The sequence below is a fragment of the Rhodamnia argentea genome, chromosome 10 (assembly GCF_020921035.1).
Source record: "Rhodamnia argentea isolate NSW1041297 chromosome 10, ASM2092103v1, whole genome shotgun sequence".
NCBI lineage: Eukaryota > Viridiplantae > Streptophyta > Magnoliopsida > Myrtales > Myrtaceae > Rhodamnia > Rhodamnia argentea.
The window spans coordinates 7,223,996-7,243,217 of record NC_063159.1 but is presented as its reverse complement, the minus strand read 5'-3'; the positions used below and the strand labels follow the sequence as shown (position 1 = coordinate 7,243,217).

Genomic DNA, 19,222 nt, shown 5'->3' with positions numbered 1-19,222 from the left:
GTTTAAACATTTTCATGAATGAAAATATTTTTCGTTCATTCACGTTTATAAGTGATAAAAGCACATCACTTATGGAAATTATTTTCGAAATCATTTATTTTTTGAGAAAAAAAACATACCCTTCACTGAAAAAAATAATGCAGAATTCCCAACGATGCAATCGGACTGCCTGCTTGATCCATTATTGACCAGGGTTCATTGAAGAGGAAGTTGGTGGGCTGGGCGCACGGCGATGGCGGTGGTGCTGGGCCGGGCTAGTGGGATTGGAGGCGATGTTGGCAGCTGTTGCAAATCAATCAGTGGCATCGGTCGAGTTTGGAGGTTCTAGTAATGGTGGCAGCAGCCAAGTTCGGGGGTTGCCAAGTTCCGCGGTGGCGAACAGCCAGAAGAGTTCTTCATTTTTAAGCAAAAGCTAGAGTTATCGGAATCAATGAACAAAATGCGTAAGCATCCAATCTGACCAAGGTGGATAATAAACAGCAAACCAACGGTATTAGTAAGAGGGCAAATCTCGAATTGACGACACAGATCGAAGAATCTCACAAGAATCTCTGAAACATACAAGTCTTGATATCTGGCAATTGGTATTAGCGTTCTACCCCGAAATACAACAGATCTTCAATAGGCTATCATCAAACAAATCCTAAGAGACACCTATTAATGTTACAACATGGCCTGCACTTCGAATATACTTTCCTACGTGCGTCGCAATCATCACCCATCAAAGGGGGTTTGAGGTGCGCCACAGCTTTTCTACCTGCGATGCCCATTTTTGCAGGTTGCCCACACGTCGGCTGAATCGACAAGTTCCTCAATTAGACCATACGTGAACTAAGCCACGGCGGTTACCGGTGTATATCTCGTTCCGCTCTTCGTCATAGAAAAGTGCAGTTATGTCCTCCAGGGCCTCTGAGACCGTGCTTCTCATCCTCTGAGAGTGGCTCGGCAGACTTGGCTTCTTCAACTTCCCGCCAAGCAGCTTCGGCTTCTTCAAGTTCTCACCATCGCTGCTACAGTCGTCGACCTTTGGACTGCCATTAGTAGCATTTATCTTGGCCAGGCATTTCCCCGTCAAGATATTGCTGATATTGATCGATCCAGCTGTACCGAAAGTGACACCAAATGAATCCCAGACACAAGCATCTAAACGTGTGAAGCCACATTGACAGTCATCCCAGGCTATATATTTACATAGTAACGACAGAATATAAGGGTAAATTATAGAGAAGCGTATCCAAAATTTTAGACCAGAAAAGTCAATTTTGCAAATACATCGTCACCAGAATCATGCATGGCCCTTGTTCAATGTCAATTTTGCAAAGAAGAATGCTCACCATTCCCTTCTGTCCAGTGATCATCAGAATCGGCCTTGCAGTAAGAAATTATAAGATCCTGATCGCTCGTTATGTAGATGTTATTAGTGTTGCAATCAGGATGCCACAACAGGTGATCTTCAAATGAAGTCACGAGCTCCCCGCGGAAGTTCCACACCGAGACAGTTCTATTTCTAAATGTCAAGAACAGCTGATTCTCATAAAGAAAGATGAATGCTGATGGAGTCATAAATTCCGTCCGGCTAACTTCCATTACTTCCGCATTTCGAACCTTCAAGGAACAAAGACTAACAGTTACCAAGATGTGAATTAAAAAGACATCAAAGGAGATATTTAGAGAGATATTTTGTACATCAAGTATTTGGAGATTCTCATTTTCTTGCTTGACCAGAAGCTTCTCATTGAACTGTTCTATGAAGTCCACCTTCTTATTGCGATGAAGTAGGTGGTTGAAGGCCTTGAGGACTGTTCCATCCTCTATTGACAGTATCTTAAGAGGAACGTGGCTAGCAGATCTATTAAAAATCAGTAGCATGATACCTGGACTGTAACCAGAAAAAGTAGAAAAAAAGAGGCATTAGCTGTGTAGTATGCATATGTACTACAAGATGAAGCAGTGACACGTCATAATATGTACGTATTTTCTGGAAATCCAACTTGTTCAGTTCTATATTCAATTTGTGATAGACAGAAGATAACATGCTTACAACTGACAACTAGAAAATGTAGATATAGAGACTGAGTTCATGGTTACTGGCCACTGTAGTGATGGGCACTTACAACAGCAAAGATGCTCTTAAAAAGGAGAAGGTTTAAGTATGATTGTATGGTTAACAACTGACTGCATGTGCGTTGTTATTTCTATTACTGAAGCATCTAGCTAAAAGGCAGTCGAAACAACTAGACACATGGAGAATAAATTTACTATCACCTGATTTACATAGCTGATGGCACAAAGTCAGCAATTAAACTCTCTTAAGGAGCCTTATGAGTAGTTTAAAGAAGCGGCTGTGACAAGTGAACCACTATCACCACAAAAGTATCGCATCAATTAACAGAGGCCCTACTTGTTCTTCGCTTCAAATGATTCGTACCAAAATTTCACACTGAAAATTGAGCTTATCATTGTTCAAATTTGGAGGCACGCGCAAACAAATGTATCTCATAGAGAGAGAGAGAGAGAGAGATAGAGAGATTACCTGATTTTTATTTCTTGCACATCCTTGTCCGAGATGGAATACAACATTGTATAGTTTTTCAAGTCGAAGACCTTGTATATACTGGTAAAAAAGCAGGGAGAAAAGAGAGGACCAATCAAGGATTGAGTCTATGGTAACAATCTACAATTTTAGCAAAGAAGCATACCAATCTTGCGCCGAGTAAGTAAGAACCTTCCCATTTACATCATCGAACTCCACAAAGCCAGGCCACTTCAAGGATTCTGATTCAAAAAGAGCAAATCCAGCATCTGGTTGGCCCCTCCTTATGTATCTATCAGAGAGAATAGAATACAACATGTCATGTACAAAATCTGCTTCCTTAAGTTGAAAGAAGAACAAACAAAAGGTAAACTGTACGCACTCGATCCTAGTAGATCTGCATTTCAAGGAGCTGAAGTTGTCAGAAGCGTATACTGAAACTGTAATAAGCGAATCATTGTTCTTGTTGTAAAACAAACTCCGAATGACTTCATCAGGAGTAACATTCAAGAAACATATCCTCTCATTTGATTCTGCACGAATAGCCAAACATTAACTGTTACATGCATATTCTATTATGGAGTTGTGGGCATTGGATTAGCTCACTGCATTCTTGTGTCAAACCTGCAGTCCTATATGGACAAATGAATCAAGTGTGTACCTCTGCTGAAAGCCGCACAAACACCTGAATGGTTAAGAGCGAAGACAATGTCATGTGCAGCCACTATCTCAATAACTTTTGTCCTGTTCATCAGGAAAGGCAATACAGGTGAACAATGTCCACTGGGGTCATGGGTGTCGTACTCCTCCTGAACCATAACACATTACCCAATTAATAACAGTTGGTGCAAATTCTGTTGAGCTAAATATTCAAGTCGTCTTGATGATAGTCGCACTGATTAGAAAGGAGAAGTTAATAAAGTTTCAGAAACTGTAATGCGAGATCCATTATTTTCACTTCATTTCTAAGCAATTTTAATCTAAATTCATTGGTCGTGAGGAAAGACATTACCTACAAGAGCTGATTGTCACCATCCAGTAGGACACCCATTGGGATAAGAACTGGCAGTTTAAATCCTGCTTCCCCAACCCATACAATCATTTTAAACCAAAGACAAACACCGTTCCAAAGATGCTCGAACACAATTCTGTCAAAGAAGAAACTCCACCACGACTTCCCCCAAAAGCATCAGATGCAGACAAATATGCATCCTATGTCTAACTCCAAGATCTGCATTAGCCAGGTGCAGAGACATGGTTTACTAGCTAATGAACTTGTCAAATCTAAGTAATGAACTTATTCTCCTATATAATCTGATTGGACACTCCTAGTGTGCGGTTCAAACAAAGTAGCTAAAACCTACCCAAACGAAAATACTTTCCTTTAATATTGCAACTCCAACCTTCACCCAGTAAGATGAGCAGAAAAGGAGAGGTGTCGCATCCGCACTCCTCTCCGTCAACAAGATGCTACTTCTCAACTGCGCACTTCAATTCAGAACTATCGCTGCAACTTCACCACTCTTCTTTCTCACTCCAAATCTGTCTACAAGCATTTCAATCAAGCTCTAACAGCTATTAAGTATCTCCAATCCCAGGTATAGAACGATTGCAAGCACGAATTAAGCATCCCGACCCTCACAAACTGTCTTTCTAAACCCATCTCAAGTACATCACGAATTACAACAAAGAGTACACAAGACTACATAGTACCAAAAATACACGGTCCAAAATCAATTGATAGAAACCAAAGGTTCTAAAGCGAACCCAAATAGGAAATTACACTGACCGTCAATCGCATGTTGCGAAACCTCTCCTGGGCATTGCTCATGCTGAACGAGCGATCCCTCTTGGAGCGAATCTCTCGCCTCTGCAACTTCTTCACGCTGTTCACGAACCCCTCGCCGCGCGGCCTCTTCTTGGCGACGACTCTCCGGCCGGAGCACGGCCTAGGGCTCGCCGATATCCTCCTCCCTTCAATCATCATCCCCACCACCACCACCACCAACGACACCCAGCTCAATTCAAGCTCGACCCAAAGGGGGGAACATCATCCCCCTGAGGGATTCACCTCGAATCACCAACTCCGGTGACGAAACGGGACGTTCTCAGAAATGGGTGCTTTCTCAGCAGAAATGGGGGAAAGAGGGGAGGAACAGGGGAGAGATTTTGGGGATTGGGGTTGTGGGGGTAACGTTGATTTTTGATGGGGGGATTGAAGTTGGATGGAAAGGTTGGGACTTGGGGATCTTTAATGAGGTTTCGCCAAACGAAAACGACGACCGCTTGTGGAGCAAATGGAGCTACGACGACGAGGATCGACGAGAGCTCGAGCTCAAGTTGAACAGAGAGATGTCGGTCAGCCGGATTAATTGTTGAATATCTTAAAATCGAAATCCTCCATCTAATTTTTGTTTTTTTTTTTTTAAATTATCCGGGTGCGTTCTAAAATATAACGACACCACAAATATTAGGAACTTTTTTTACTCACTTCATAATCGCGGAGATTTTCAATCAATTACTTCTAAATTTTTCACAATTGGCCCGATACGAGGGTTCTATTAATTAAATTTATTATTTTATGTAATTTTACGGGCGTCTCTGATTTGCTCGGAAAAAAGATGAACACCCGAAATGGCGCATGTGTGGCACGAACATGATTCGAATATTAATTGATAATCTAAAATTAATTGACAAATTTATCAAATAAAAGGTTGGTAAATAGCTCAGGTCATAAATTTGACATAACAATTTGTAAGCTTATAATTTTGGTCAGCCATCCAAATGAAAAGAGAAAAAAAAAAATATAAGTTGTTACATAAATTAATAATTCTGGAATGGCCAAACAAACATTAGTAATAAGTGGCTCGAATAAGAGTTGATGAGTTAAAAATAGTTGGTAAGCTACTCATGCTATAGTTGGCAATTTCGCATCAAAATTGGTAATTTTAACGCGTTTAACCTTCGCAAATACAAATTAGTAATTTACCTAAAGAGTGTGTGAATTTGAAATAATCAAACCGAAGGTTGGTAATTTGATATATGAGTCGATAATTTGCTAACGAGACACCGGACAAATAATTTATGCCGGTCGCATTTTTCCCAACCAACGTTGTTTAGGACCTCAAACTTTCTTAGAAACTCTATAACATGGGAAAATACTTCGACGCTAGAATCGACCCTACGACGACCGCACCCACATCTTCGCAGCTCGCATTTGATAAAATAAATATTGTGAAGTCTTCAACATCATGAATAATTTATTCAGAGTTCCTAGGAGGCAAACGGATTTGAATTTACTTCTTCTTCTTTTGCAAAAGTTTGCAACTTTTATGGCATATCCTCTACACTTCGAAGTAATTTTGTTGTAGTAATTTTTTTTTTTTTATCTGGTTGTAGTATTTCAGTGACTATTTATTTTTAAATGGTCGTTTTATTTTTTTTTCTGACAATTTTTCTAAAGGGTTAATGTCATGAAAAACTTCAAATTAGCTATAATTTGAAAACGAATAAGGCTCATTCTCTCTCCCTCAAGTACGAAAATCATAAATCATATTCTCTTTCATCGTTGTCTTCATCTTCATAATTGGCCATTGAAACTCATGCAAGGAAACATTTATTTCTGCTAATCTTCTCGCTTTCAAATTTTTTTTTTCCAAGGTTCAGTTGGCGAACTCATCCAATTCATTGACTTAGGATGTTCAATGGCTATTGGAAGTGGTTCCAAGAGAGGGGCGATCTGAAAAGAAAAACGAATACGAGAAGATTATCAAAGATAAAGTGTACTTGAATGAGTTTCAATGCCTAATCACATGATGAAGGAATGTGCTAGATGAAGACAAAGACCGAGGATTTTTCATGCTCCGAGGGAAAGAGAGAGAATGAGCCCTATTCGTTTTTAAATTAGGGCTAATTAAAGAAACAAAGTAAAATTATCAGAAAAGTCCTAAAAATCTTTTGCACTTTTATAAATTCAATCTTAAACCTTTTATATTTGTACCAATTCAGTTTTAAAACTTTTTTTTGTGATAATTCGAGACTAAACCTTTTATATTTATGTCGGTTCAGTCCATTTGATCAACTTGACCAGCCGACATTGACGTGGATGTTGGCCGATGCCGACATGGACGCCAATGATGTAGATAATTTTTAATGATATTAAAATACTTTTCAATTTTTTTATGTTTTTTCTTTTCTTTCTCTCTGTTTACTATTTTTCTTTTCTTCTTCCTCCGGCCTTAGCCTCTCGCTCAGGGCTCGCCCCACCAGCGGCCGGCGAAATGACAGTATGTCTACAAGGGGATCGTTTTGTAGCTCTACTTGCATCTCAGGATTTCCATGGAGAGTGAATATCTTGTGAACGGATACTGCTGGTATTTTGTTCTCCTGTGAGCCATCGAGGGCTGAATAAAAAGCAAACGTTGGGCCCATAACGTTAAGATTTCGAGCATGTTCTTCCCTCGTAACGAAATATTTAGGCTCTATTTATTTTACGAAAAATAAAAATAAATGCCATAACTAATATGAATAATATTTTCATAAAAGTGATCGCCTATATTATTTACATAACTTAATAAAATAAATAATATTTTCACCATCTAAACATAATTTATCATCGAATTGAAATTTTTTTTTGATTACCTTATTATTTTAAAAACGTTACAAATAATCATTTTTGAAAAAATATTTTTTGAATTATTTATTTTTCGCAAAATAAACGAAACCTCGACTTGAGCTGTAACCACTCGGTAAATTTGCAAGTGAACATAAGCCTAGCCCGCTTGGATGCAAAACAAATACGAGGCACCTTCACAACTCCAACCTTTCGATAGATTTGAGAGATCCTCAGTCAATTACACTGAGAAACTCGGCCAGATGCCCCATGGTCGCAAATCCACCTCGTTCAAGAAGAGACAGGGCCAGCTCCAACTCGTGCCATCCCCACAAACGCCGGGCCAATCTCCCCAGCGTCTCGTGCTTCACTTCTCGAACCCACGCTGGCGCGAAGCTCACAACTAGACCCACCAAACAAGAGATGTAAGCCTTCCAGGTGACGGGATGGCACCCGAGGGACATGTTCCCCTCCAACACCCCCGCCAGAAAGTCCATGTGAATCCCGATGATGTGAGATCTCCGGGAATAAGTCCATGGCGCTGCTCTCACCCTAATGCCGCATGTGAATGCACATGTCGAGTACACGAAATATGCCATTGCATATCCCTCAAACATACAGGACGCAAAACTTCCCTCGCCGTGTTTCTCTTCCCGACTTGTGAGGAGCCAGGTCGGAATGGTCTCCTGGAACAGTTCTTGGGCAAGCTGCATCTTACCCGCCGAGCACAAGAGGCTGGCACCTAACAAGGCCACTTCCTTTATCCGGGCAGCCGCAAGGGACAAGGATGCCTGACCAGATTTCAAACGGGCGGAACTAGTCTCGGTGCATTGGGTGGCTAATTTGGAGCCATATTCAACCACTAGCCTTATGATAGTGTCACTTAGGTATTGCTTGTCTTGGATGAACCTACAAGAGCGTAGATAAAGAAGTCCAGGAGCTATGGAAAGAGGAACACCAAGGGCTGCAATCTTGTCGCCCAGCAGCCCATTTAAGCAAGGTTGATTAGTCAATAGACGATTTAAATCATCGGGTGGTCCAAGAAATGATGCGAAGCAACTCCTAACGAGCTGGGCGAGGGCTTCTTTGTTTTGTTGTAGAACACAACGAGAACATGACACAATAATGTAATCATGCCACCGTCGAACCTTTTGCGTCCATAGAGAACCAATTATGGGCATGCTAGGCCCAGGGCAATATGACGCGCAATTCTCCATAGCTGGTCCAGCAACAGCGTGTATGTACTCGAGGCTCTTGTCAAGTTTAAAAGTGATGGTTAAACTAACCAGAGCTGCCATCGGAAGTGGAAGCATTGGCACGACACCTACAAAGCAAGCAGTCAAAGAGTTACTCAAAGGCGTGTACCAACCAACCATTTGATGCAAATACTCATTACTAGACAGTAGGAAGTTCGAGTTCGCACGCATAACACGCATTCCTACTTGCTTTAATATGTATAAATGAAGATCACCAAAACCACCGAAGGGCCACAAAAAAACAAGAGAAAAGTTTCAAATCCAAAATAAACAGGATGTTGAGGAGCCCCCATGATAAAATACATGTCCAAGCGTATCCCCAAAACACAAACATGGATTGCTATTTACCTGAGAACTCAATGGGGAGCACATAGCTACCAACATGCAAGTCGAAACACCCCCCTCTCAAGTCGCAAATCAGAAAGCAAAATATAATCCATGTAGACAGTAAGGATTAATTGCTGTAATCAAGTATGTAACTATTCAACATGAACAAGCAAGTTTCCAGAACCATAGTAATTCCTCCCCTCCCCTTACTAACCGGATGAATGCATATGACAGAATAAACAGCAAAGCATCTTGTACAATTTGACAACTGGTAAAACACGATTGTCTACCAGAGGGATAACTTGGTGAATTGACGCCTGCAGATGCAAGGATTTCTTTGATCTCATATTCAACTGATTCAATATTTTGTGTTGGACTAGGCCAGTCAATTCCATTCATTGGAACCGGCCCCCAAATACCACGGGTGACTTCTGCAGAGAAATAGCTAATAATGGTGGCTAGTGATGCAGGTAGAAAGTCAACAAGGTCCCTCAGGCCTGCAAGTGAGAAAGATTTCTTCAGAAGTGATTTATTCTATACCCAATTCTTCTACACAAGTTCACGACTTAAAGCTAACCTGTGGTCAGGTCCCGGGATGAAAGCCTCCCATAGGCACAGGCACTTAAAATTGCTTCCAGGACAAAAGGAATAGCTTCCAACACTTCCCATGCACAAAGCACAGGTCTCTGATAAGGCTCCTCTCCAGCAGATATTGGAGACCCACCCACGCCGCTGTTTGGTGGTGTCGTTGAAGAATTACCAGATGAGGAGGTACTTCTAGTCATTTTCCAGTATATCATACTAAGAATTTTGTTTGCGACCTGATGGACAGGACTACCACTACAGACGCCGGAAAGTGGTGAAGCGATACAAATTCTGTTTTGACAATACCAAGCTCGTAATCTCGGGTAGTTATCAATATATACGTGTTCATCTGATGTGGAAGAAGTCTGATTCGTACTGGAGTTCACTTCATTCTGAGGAGCAGAATCATGTGACGCAAATGATTTGCGGCTGTTGTGCAAAAGCATAAGATACTCCAAAGTTAGCTCAGCTCCAATAGCTCCTCCTTCAATCGCTGGCTTATAGAATTTCCATAGACGGAGAAGAAATAGAAATGCAGCAGAGAAAACCATGTAGACTGAGGGTTCCTCGCTGGCTCGAGATTCACAGCTTGACAAAGGAATTAGTGAACCATATACCTCACAAAGGGGCATCAAAGCTGCAGCAACTTCAGGAACCTGAATTAATGCAATCAACTAAAGCATCTAGATTTCAAGTTGAAACAGGCGGTTTTCATAATAAAAAACAATTCAGTGTATGAGTCAAGAGATAATTAGCAGCAGTGGCAACAGATTAAATGGACGACTGACCATGAAACAAATGCAATCCTAGTATTCCAAACCCAAAAGTTTAAAAACTGGACTCACACAGGGTACATAAACCAAAGACTAATTCTGCCAAAACCAGAAACACTTGCATAACTTTAGTAAAAAAGGAAAGAAAAACTTTGGATTAGAATTCAATCTTGAAAAAACAAAAAAAAGATTTTCTCTGATATAGAAGATGCCATTAAAAATAAAAAACAAAAACTATACATTGTTGAACATTCGTTTTGATAATGATGACATCAAAATCAAAAGACGTTGAGAATTAAACTAACCAAGTTAACGTGCCACCAGAACAGTATGAACTATTACACCAATTGTTATGTCATGTTCACTGGAGGCCACTATAGATCAATTACAAAAATTAGACAATACTAACATTTGTGCTGATATACATGGCCTCAACATTCAAAAAATTGACAAACCATAAAGTGACAAAGCTAATATGACGCATTGTCTGAACTATGGTGCCAATTGATCCGCCATTCACAATATATGTAGGACCGAATATATATCGGAGTATTGCGCAAAAATAACTCTGCACTCAGAACTATAACTTACCACCCCATGCAAGGAAAGTATATGAACAGTATCAATTGAGGAAGCTCCAAATAGAAGAGCAGTTAGCATGGGCATGTAATCCACGAAATGAGACTGCGGTCCATTATGACCTGCAGGCACCGGAGGAGAAAGAAGCTTGACCACAAATTTCACCACATGTTCCTGCCAAAGAGAAAAAGAAACATCATATGCTGATAAATTCGCTTTTCATGGAGAGATACGTCCAGTACAATCAACATGAAGCTAAGTTCATAACTAGATACACTGATGGTTCTAAACTATGGAATCTGTAACTTGAAAAAGAGACAGTGAAATTCAACATGAAGCTAAGTTTCTTGTATGGCTTTTGTTGACATCAGATGCTTGTACTCCATAAAGCTCAGGAGAAATGATTAAAAAGGACAGCGAAAGAAGAAAACTGAGAAAACAAAATAATGTCGGTGTTGGTAATTCCACAAACATCTCCCTACCACCAAACAAGTAATGCAACAATTTATGGAAGTAACCACTGAAGAAAAACAGAAACCTCAAACATAATTTAGTGAGGTGAGACCTGAATGTTCCATCCACGACTGAGAGATGCACCACATATAATCCTTGCAGCTGCTGATTTCTCCTCGTTTGACCCATTCAACGCAACATAATATAATTTCTCTATCTCTGCAAAACTTGAACAAGCAAAGCAAAAGAGAATTAACCATTGCACATGAGGTGATCTCCTTTCATCAGTTCCACTATTTATTTTCGTCCGTACATAAAAAGTCAGGTAAAGTAAATTGCAACATCTTTTCTGATACCAAGTAGCTGGAGTTGCAACAAGTGAATTTATTAGAGAGGCAGTCAGTGCACCGCCTTCCATAAAAGCTGACCAAGGAGACATTTCTTTCATTGAGGAATCAGGGATTGACATTACTGAAGTGGGCACATAACCAGCCCAGAAATATGCGGATGTGTCCATTAGTCTTCTCGCAATGCAAGCTTCCACTATTAAGTGCCTCATATTACCACCTGAAAAGCACTAGAGGTAAGCACCAAAATCACTGGATGATATTCTCAAATTAGCTATTAGACAGCGAATGTACAGCATTACCGCATTTCACCAAAACATCATGATCCCCTATACCTACGCTATCGTTCCCCTTCATTTGTTTAGAAGAAAAATTTGCTGCTTTTGCAGCTGCGCTGTTGGCTGCATCTTGGACTAGTTCTGGCGGGTGCAAGAGACCAGAAAATTGTCCTAGCAACTGAAGGGAGGATATAAGCCCATTTCTCCTCAATCCGTGGACTTTCTCATCTATCCTGTGTCCATGCCCTAGATCCGAAAGAATACACGCAGATGGATCACAAGAGAAGGTGGAACTCAAATCGATATCATCCATCAGAACATCAGCTATTGCCAAGGGGACAATACACAAAAGGATGCAAAGACGGGCCTCCAGACGCGGAATAGGACCTTCAATTGGATCACGTTCCTACAATTATGAAGGAAATTTTGAACTATCAGCTGTACTGCACGATATAAGGGATGCAATTAATGAGATCGACTTAACTCTTTGCACAAGCCGAAGGGCAGAAAGCCAGAGCGCTAAGAATGTTTCCTGCCAACTTGCCCGATTTAAGGCTTGGAGAGAAAATATTGTTTCTGCAATTTGATATAAAGAGTAGATAAATCCTCTTAAGTGTAAAGGATGCTTCATGTCCCTTTAATAGAGAAACTACCAAATGATGAAGCACTAAAAATACAAGCTTAAGAAAAAATCTTTAAGGTCACCTGTAAGTATAGCGGTCGTTGAGGTTAGAGGAAGTTGTCTTGCATCCATTGCACTCTCCATGTAAATATCAAAAGGTGCCCAACACGCAGACAGCGCAGATCCAGAGTCAGAGCAGGGTACATTCTTGATCGATCTGATGTCAAGGAACATCCCAATGAAACTCCTCTTTAAGTCAGATTCAAATGCCAAAACTTTGTGGATATTGGAAGACAATCTTGCCAGAACCTCCTTTGCAGAAATTAGATTTGGGGACGGTAACTTGCAGGCTTCAAGAAACTGCAGCCTCTGAAGGAGCCCATTGAATTTATCAGGCCTATAAAAGGGGAAAAGAAAACCAAAAATGTTGTCAACCAGACTGACACAATCAAATCCCAAAGATTACTAGCTTATGTTTATAACAAGTGTAAGATCATATGAGATCATTAAGCACAGCCTATGACACAACCAATACACTCACTTGGTTATCCACCATCAGAAATCAATGACCCATGAACATTATCTAATAAAGAATAAGGTGCCTTCATCAGATGCATCAAACAGTACAGAGACCGATATGCCATCCATAAATGGGTGTAGATACGCACTATGCGGCTATAAAAAAATGTGATTAGACGAGAACAATGGAACCAAGCACATAGTCAGTAATCGGGTATTCCATCAGAATCATTATCTTAAACCACATTCCCGCGTAGAGCCTTCTTATGGTGTTCCGATCTTGTTATCTACGATTAAGAAAAATCTAGCAAAATAGGGCTTGTTGATGGTAGTAAAATGATGAACATAAATATGCTACGTTCTACAGGTCATAGTGGAGAACATATACACCGAAATAGCAGCTACCAGAGGACACCATCACCAGTCACAGGTTAACAGTTTTGTCTCAAGAAACAGGCTGAAAAGCGGTATGGACTAGAAGGCACATATTGTGAATAATGGGCATACTAAGAATTAAATTGTACACTAAAATGTCCAAGACACCTAAAAATTTTCAAGGATGTGAAGCTGTTAAGAAAATAAAAGACATAGCTCTCACTACAATCATTTAGAGAACTTGAATGGAGGAAAAGTTAGAGATAGATCAGGAAAAGAATGCAGTGCTTACATATTCATGTGAACGAGGCGAAGTAAAGCTAAAGCCTTCCTGCTTCGTGTTAGGTTCTCTAACACCTCCATGGCAATAAGTGAATTCATGTTCCTCATGTATTCACGATGTCCACTTCTCTTGTTATCTTGACTACTTATATCTACATTCCTTTGGTGGTGCTCCATGCTTCCAAATGAGCCACTCTGTCTGCCCACAGGTGCAATTTGTAATCCCCAATCATCCATAGTGCTATCTATCAAACTAACTATAGTGCTGAAGAAGAAAATCACTAGTGTATGTCCAAGCTCCCCAACATTGATACCATAAATTCGGGAGAGCTGAAGATTGGCATCGATAGCTCTTACAATCCTGCACACTTTTATAGGTATTCTGTTAGCATTTTCCATGCACCAGCAAGCACAATAATTAGCACTACATTACAAATTCAAAAACAAAGTGAGCTGGTGACAAGTGGCAAAACAAGGCTAGAAGACAATGATCTTGCTCCACGTGGCACACTCCACATTTATTTATTCAGCAATGGCTATAAAGCAAAATGGTTGTATAAAGAACCTCGTACTCCAAGGTCGAGGAAAATGAATGGAACCAATCCAGGTCAACCTTTGCTTCAAAGTAGAAAGATATGCCTTTTCTTATGCATCCAATCATTATCCAGTTCCACATTCTCCTTCTAGTCCTTAATATTAGAAGCAGAAAAAGTAGGGAGACTACGATGAGAAAAAAACGTCTGTTTTTTTGTGAAGGAAACTTGCATAAAGCTCGAAGGAAAATCTAGAAAATGAACAAAAAACCTACATGTGAAGCTATGCATAAATACTGAGAGTACCGCATGAAGTAATGTCTTCATGAATTTCATGAACAATAATCCGAAGATTTACTTCAATTGAATATCCATGCGATGAATAAACTCAAAGCATAATTATTATCAGCATGCCAAGTAAACACTTCAAGAGTATGCTTCCATCTTGATCATCAACAAAGTGTGCCAAAGCCATTTCGACGTCTCCGACTTTGAGTGCTGCAAAAGGGGACATTGAGAAACCATACCACCCTTTATCTAAACACAAGTGAACTCTTTAAAAGGGGATAAGTACGCCGAAAGTTCTACATCTTATATGAAGTGCATAATTGAGTGCTAAAACTGTCAATTGCTGCAATAAGACCTAAACATATTTGAAAAAGGAAAAAGTGGGCAAGTCAAGGGGTCATCAAATTTTCTGATGTATCCGGCAAAATGACCTGTGAATTGCCATACAAACAGTTTTTCCCACCAATTAGACATTTTCCAGTAGAACGTGCACTTTTTCAAAGTTCATAAAGTAGTTGCATCAACTAAATGATTTAGAACTCAATTGCATTCGGTATAAATAATAACACACAGAACTACTCTCACAGATTCAGCAGGTGCCACATCATGAATGAAGGTGATAAATCTAGTACTCCACTAAGTAAAAGTCGAAATCAAGAAACTAAAACTTACTTATCTCTGGAAGCCTTTGAGGGAACATCTTCAAGGGAAAATGTATATCTAGCTAAGAGGTCGAGATAGAGCCTGTATGCTTCTGGTTGAGCCTGCCGAGAGGAGAGGACCCTGTTGCAAATGTGAGTTAAGGGACAAGAAGCTTCTGCCGAAAATGCAGGATAGAGTTTCCAAAATCTTTTACACATCGGCTACAGATATGACTTAACAATCCATCGAATCATTGTCCAAGCAGAGCCTTAGAGCAAAAGGCCTAAAAGCGGAGATAATCAGACAACTGCTCTTGCTTCTAAAACCACCCTTGAACAAGCCATTAAACTTCTCGAAGAAATTAAATCACAAAGCAAGAGCAGAAGTTTGAGAATCAGTCATTTACAAGTACAGACGTAAAAGCAGTCCCGGCGATCACTCTTTCCAATCTTCATTGAATCGTATTAATGTGAAATCTTCCTAAAAATCATCAAATCTATTTCCCATTCGTTTTTCCATGACATTGATTCATCACAGACAGAGTATTGCCTCCCCTAGCATGCGTCACTTCTTCAATCACCGCATCAGATTCAAATTTCCACGCCATTATAATTGAAAGGGAAAAAAAAACACATAACGTTCGCCATTTTCCACTCCTGATCTCAGGCATTGGCACAATCTCTCCTACACTTCTGGATCGTCATTCTCGCAGTTTGTTTTAACTCGGCGCTCAGCGACACGAAACTAGAAAGAACGATCGCAGGCACATAGAAACAACCGCCCGAGTGAATTCCACGAAACGAGAGAGAGAGAGGCGTACCTGGGAGTGAGGAGACAGAGGGCGTGGAGGGAGGAGATGAGGCGGGAGGCCATGGCGTGGTCGAGGAACTTCCAGAGGGAGGGCTCGCCGAAGTTGGAGGAGAGGCGGGACACGAGGAACTGCCCCAGCTCGGCGCTCGGCAGCTCGAGCCCCCGGGAAACGACGCAATTGGCGACCTCCGCCGACCACACGGCCGGAGCCTCCCCCCTCGCTCGGCACCGCTTCATGGCCTCCGACACCAGCCTCTCGAACTCAGCCGGCCCCCCGCCACCGCAACCAGCGCCGCCGCTCTCGGTTCCCATCGCTCCGCCGCTCGCGCTCGCCGGAGAATGGAGCGTCGGAAGAGAGCCCACGGAGAAGACGGAGGGAGGGAGAGGGGGATGAGGTAGGTGAGTCGGTGCATGGGCAACAGGGATGCGATATTGGAGGGCGTTTCGAATCGTATCGGACATTTATGGGAAAAACACAATAATAAAGCAGAAAATCACAACTTTCTATATTTAGGCATATCGAACGGTCGAGATCTGTCGAGTTATAATCTCACGCTCTATCATTTTTAAAAAAAGGAATAAAGTATATTAGAAATATTAAAATTTGTCGTGAAAATGTAATTGAGCCATAGAACTTTCAAAAATATAATTAAGCCAGAAAACTGTCACAAAAATATCATAAAATTTTCATCAAATACAATCAAGTCCTAAAACTTGTCATAAAAATACAATCAAGTTTTAAAACTTTCAAAAAAACGCAATCAACAAAAGGATTGGATCAAACCAATGTGACAAGTTTTGGAAGTTGATTGTGCTTTTAGCAAGTTTTAAGAATTAATTGCGCTTCCGAGATAAGTTTTGGGACTTAATTACACTTTTGAAAAATTTGTTTTGAGACTTAATTACACTTTTGAAAAATTTTAGTTTTGAATTGCATTTTTGTAACAAGTTTTAAAATTTCTAATACACTACAAACACAAATATCAAATTTGCATACATTTATAGAAGATAGTGTTATGTGAATTACTTTGAAAAAAAAAAAAACAATGCAATTTGTAGTAAGATGAAAAGGATTTGATTTAAATTCTAATATTTAAGAAAGTCTTGTGGGGTTATAGAATTATCATTTTATCGGTCATTTAATGTTATAATGTTGTCATTTACATAAGCCCTCGGTGTATTAGAAAATTCTTTGGGCCAAATTTTAAGTTTGAAAGTGGTTTTGGATTTTCTTAATTGTATAGCTTGATGTGATGGATGAATTAAAACTATAAACTATTTGGTTAATGAACTTTGGGAAAATTTCAAACAAGGTCCAACGAGGTCCCGAAATGTCTTCATTTTCTCAAATAAAGAGTTGAAGTGCAATTATTTTCTTAAATATGGATATGAGGTGAATTTTATTTCAATAAGGACATAAAGTACTCAAATCGGTTTCAAAGAAGGGTTTAACCTCACTAGCTAGTTAAGAACATTTTCATCGTTTATTTTTTTTTTCTTAAATTGAATTTATAAATAAAAGAAAAAGCCCCGCCTCTAGGCTATGGCTAGTGGCCCGCGACCCTTGCTTACCATAGGAGAGGGCTTGCAAGCCCTTACTCAATTCGAGCTGGCGACCCTAGCCGATCCTCGCCCCACTATAGTGGGCCCTTTTGGCGATGGTTTTGGCGATTGGAAGGGCGGCGGCGGCGAGGGCCTAAGGCTTATATTTTTAAATTTAGTTGATTTTTTTATTTAATTTAATTAATAAAGAAGAAAAAAGTAAGTGATGAAAATGTCCTTAACTAGCTAGTGAAATTAGGCCCTTCTCGTAGAATAATATGGTCATTTCATGCCTTTATTTAAAACAATGTCTTCTTCAAGCCTTTATTTGAAAAAATGAGAGCACTTCGGACGATTATTTGGAATTCTTTCATGAACTTATTCAATATAGTTATGATTGTTTTGGCTTAAAAAAATCCTTTTTCTTTACATTTCTATATAAATTAACTATTTTTAAAAAAGTAAATGGTGAAAATGCCCTTAACTAGCGGGTGAGGTGAAGCCATTCATTGAGACTAATATGATCACTCCATGCCTTTATTTAAAATAAATTTTTATTCAAGCCCTTATTTAAGCAAATGAGGGCACTTCAAACCTTTATTTGAGATTCTTCCATGAACTTATTCAATATAGTTCTAATTATTTTGGCTTAAAAAATTCCTTTTTCTTTACATTTCTATAGAAATTAACAATTTTATCGAAAATAGAATCGAATAAATTCTATCTATGAATCAACATATTTCAGATAAACACATCTTTAAATGTTTCAAGCATTTTTTTTTTTTTGTAAAACCAATAAAGCGCGTACTTCGTCAAAATTTGAAAAAGGCCAAAAATGAAAAGTTATAAGAGCCACTCCAAACTTTGCAATTGACGGACCACAACGGGAATTCTACGTACGTTTCCATAAAAGCGGAAATTGGTAGAACACTTGGCAACGACGTGCCGTTCAAAAGGCTATTTGCATAGCGCCGCCGGGCCGCACTAGTTTTATTAAAGAATTAAGTGGATACCTTTGTGAAGTGTATCAAAATTTAGTGAATTATTATCACCTACTAATAGAATTAGCAAAGTATACTTTTCCTTATCAATTTACACTTTTCTATAATAATAATAAAAATATCCAACATTTATAATAATAAAAAAATGTATGAGCGAATTATGGCATCCAAGCCTTTTCGACCTAACTATTTCCCATAAACATAATCGAACCATCTCGACCATTCTTATCGATTACTCTCATCGGACAACAAACACGGTCTCTAAAGTCACTTTTAACGAAGGACCCACGATTTGAAAGTGGTTTTTTTTTTTTTTTCCCTCGTTCGGATTAGACATCGAACTACCCGTGTCGGGACTCCGGAGAATCAAATCGATCTAGATGAGTCTAGAAGATTGACATCATATCCAATCAATTCCCCCACCAACCGACTTTCCCATCTTCTGCTTGCCTCGTGGTGATCTAATTCCAAGCTACAACCGCCTGCATGAATAGGGGGGGAACGAGGACGGGTTCTTGATTCGGCTAAATCTCCGGACCCCAATCAAAGCATTGGTGGGCTAAGCTCTCCCTCGCATGGACCACTCTTTGTTGTGCGGTGGTAGCTAAAGACTGAAAGGGTCATCAGCACGTTAGCTATCGTCTGGTTGTGGGTGCCTACCTCTCTCTTCCGGCGCTCTTTACCTAACCACAAAACAACTCACTTGCCATCTAGGTCTACTCATAGCCGTGTCGATTTTCGCTCTTCTCATGTTGCGTTCATCCGTGCTATGCTGGCTCCCTGTAATTTGGTTGAATTCGCCATGCAAAAGCGACGTCGCGCGAGCAGGGAAGGAGGGGGATTCCACGGGCTATCGATTAGGGTA

General features: G+C 40.0%; 3 protein-coding genes across 6 annotated transcripts in view; all 3 read right to left on the bottom strand.

The window, feature by feature from the left end:
• LOC115750563 (protein FAR-RED ELONGATED HYPOCOTYL 3) overlaps nt 1-19,222 on the bottom strand; it is an 874,908-nt gene that overhangs the window by 395,264 nt on the left and 460,422 nt on the right. The window lies entirely within an intron of this gene.
• LOC115750607 lies at nt 471-4,876 on the bottom strand. The gene is made up of 8 exons (XM_030688089.2): nt 4,323-4,876; nt 3,195-3,342; nt 2,916-3,066; nt 2,700-2,825; nt 2,534-2,614; nt 1,687-1,879; nt 1,335-1,605; nt 471-1,101 (listed from the first exon to the last, which is right to left on the bottom strand). Exons 1-8 carry the CDS (start codon nt 4,518-4,520, stop codon nt 812-814), a joined length of 1,458 nt encoding a protein of 485 aa, XP_030543949.1. The 5' UTR covers nt 4,521-4,876; the 3' UTR covers nt 471-811.
• Nucleotides 7,342-16,251, bottom strand: LOC115750605 (mediator of RNA polymerase II transcription subunit 33A-like). 4 transcript variants are annotated; one of them, XM_030688086.1, is made up of 12 exons: nt 15,825-16,251; nt 15,035-15,145; nt 13,552-13,902; nt 12,449-12,762; nt 12,228-12,319; nt 11,768-12,149; nt 11,475-11,685; nt 11,231-11,345; nt 10,678-10,839; nt 9,303-9,969; nt 9,019-9,222; nt 7,342-8,469 (listed from the first exon to the last, which is right to left on the bottom strand). In XM_030688086.1, the coding sequence occupies exons 1-12, from the start codon at nt 16,124-16,126 to the stop codon at nt 7,379-7,381; spliced, it is 4,002 nt and encodes a 1,333-aa protein (XP_030543946.1). In that variant the 5' UTR covers nt 16,127-16,251; the 3' UTR covers nt 7,342-7,378. The 4 variants fall into 4 exon arrangements, with proteins under 4 accessions (XP_030543946.1, XP_048141883.1, XP_030543947.1 ...); XM_048285926.1 differs by having other exon boundaries at nt 9,019-9,225; nt 9,306-9,969; nt 11,768-12,110; XM_030688087.1 differs by having other exon boundaries at nt 9,019-9,225; nt 9,306-9,969; nt 13,552-13,909; nt 15,825-15,962.

Bases quoted from the DNA above. Each gene is read 5' to 3' on its own strand.
- LOC115750607 (XM_030688089.2), bottom strand. From the start codon at position 4,520: ATGATGATTGAAGGGAGGAGGATATCGGCGAGCCCTAGGCCGTGCTCC. The intron at 2,826-2,915 runs GTGCGTACAGTT...TCTCTCTGATAG, and splicing joins TGCAGATCTACTAGGATCGA to ATACATAAGGAGGGGCCAAC. The intron at 2,615-2,699 runs GTATGCTTCTTT...CTTTTTTACCAG, and splicing joins ACTTACTCGGCGCAAGATTG to TATATACAAGGTCTTCGACT.
- LOC115750605 (XM_030688086.1), bottom strand. From the start codon at position 16,126: ATGGGAACCGAGAGCGGCGGCGCTGGTTGCGGTGGCGGGGGGCCGGCT. The intron at 9,970-10,677 runs GTAAGTTATAGT...GCATTAATTCAG, and splicing joins TACTTTCCTTGCATGGGGTG to GTTCCTGAAGTTGCTGCAGC. The intron at 9,223-9,302 runs AGCTTTAAGTCG...CACTTGCAGGCC, and splicing joins CCGGGACCTGACCACAGGTT to TGAGGGACCTTGTTGACTTT.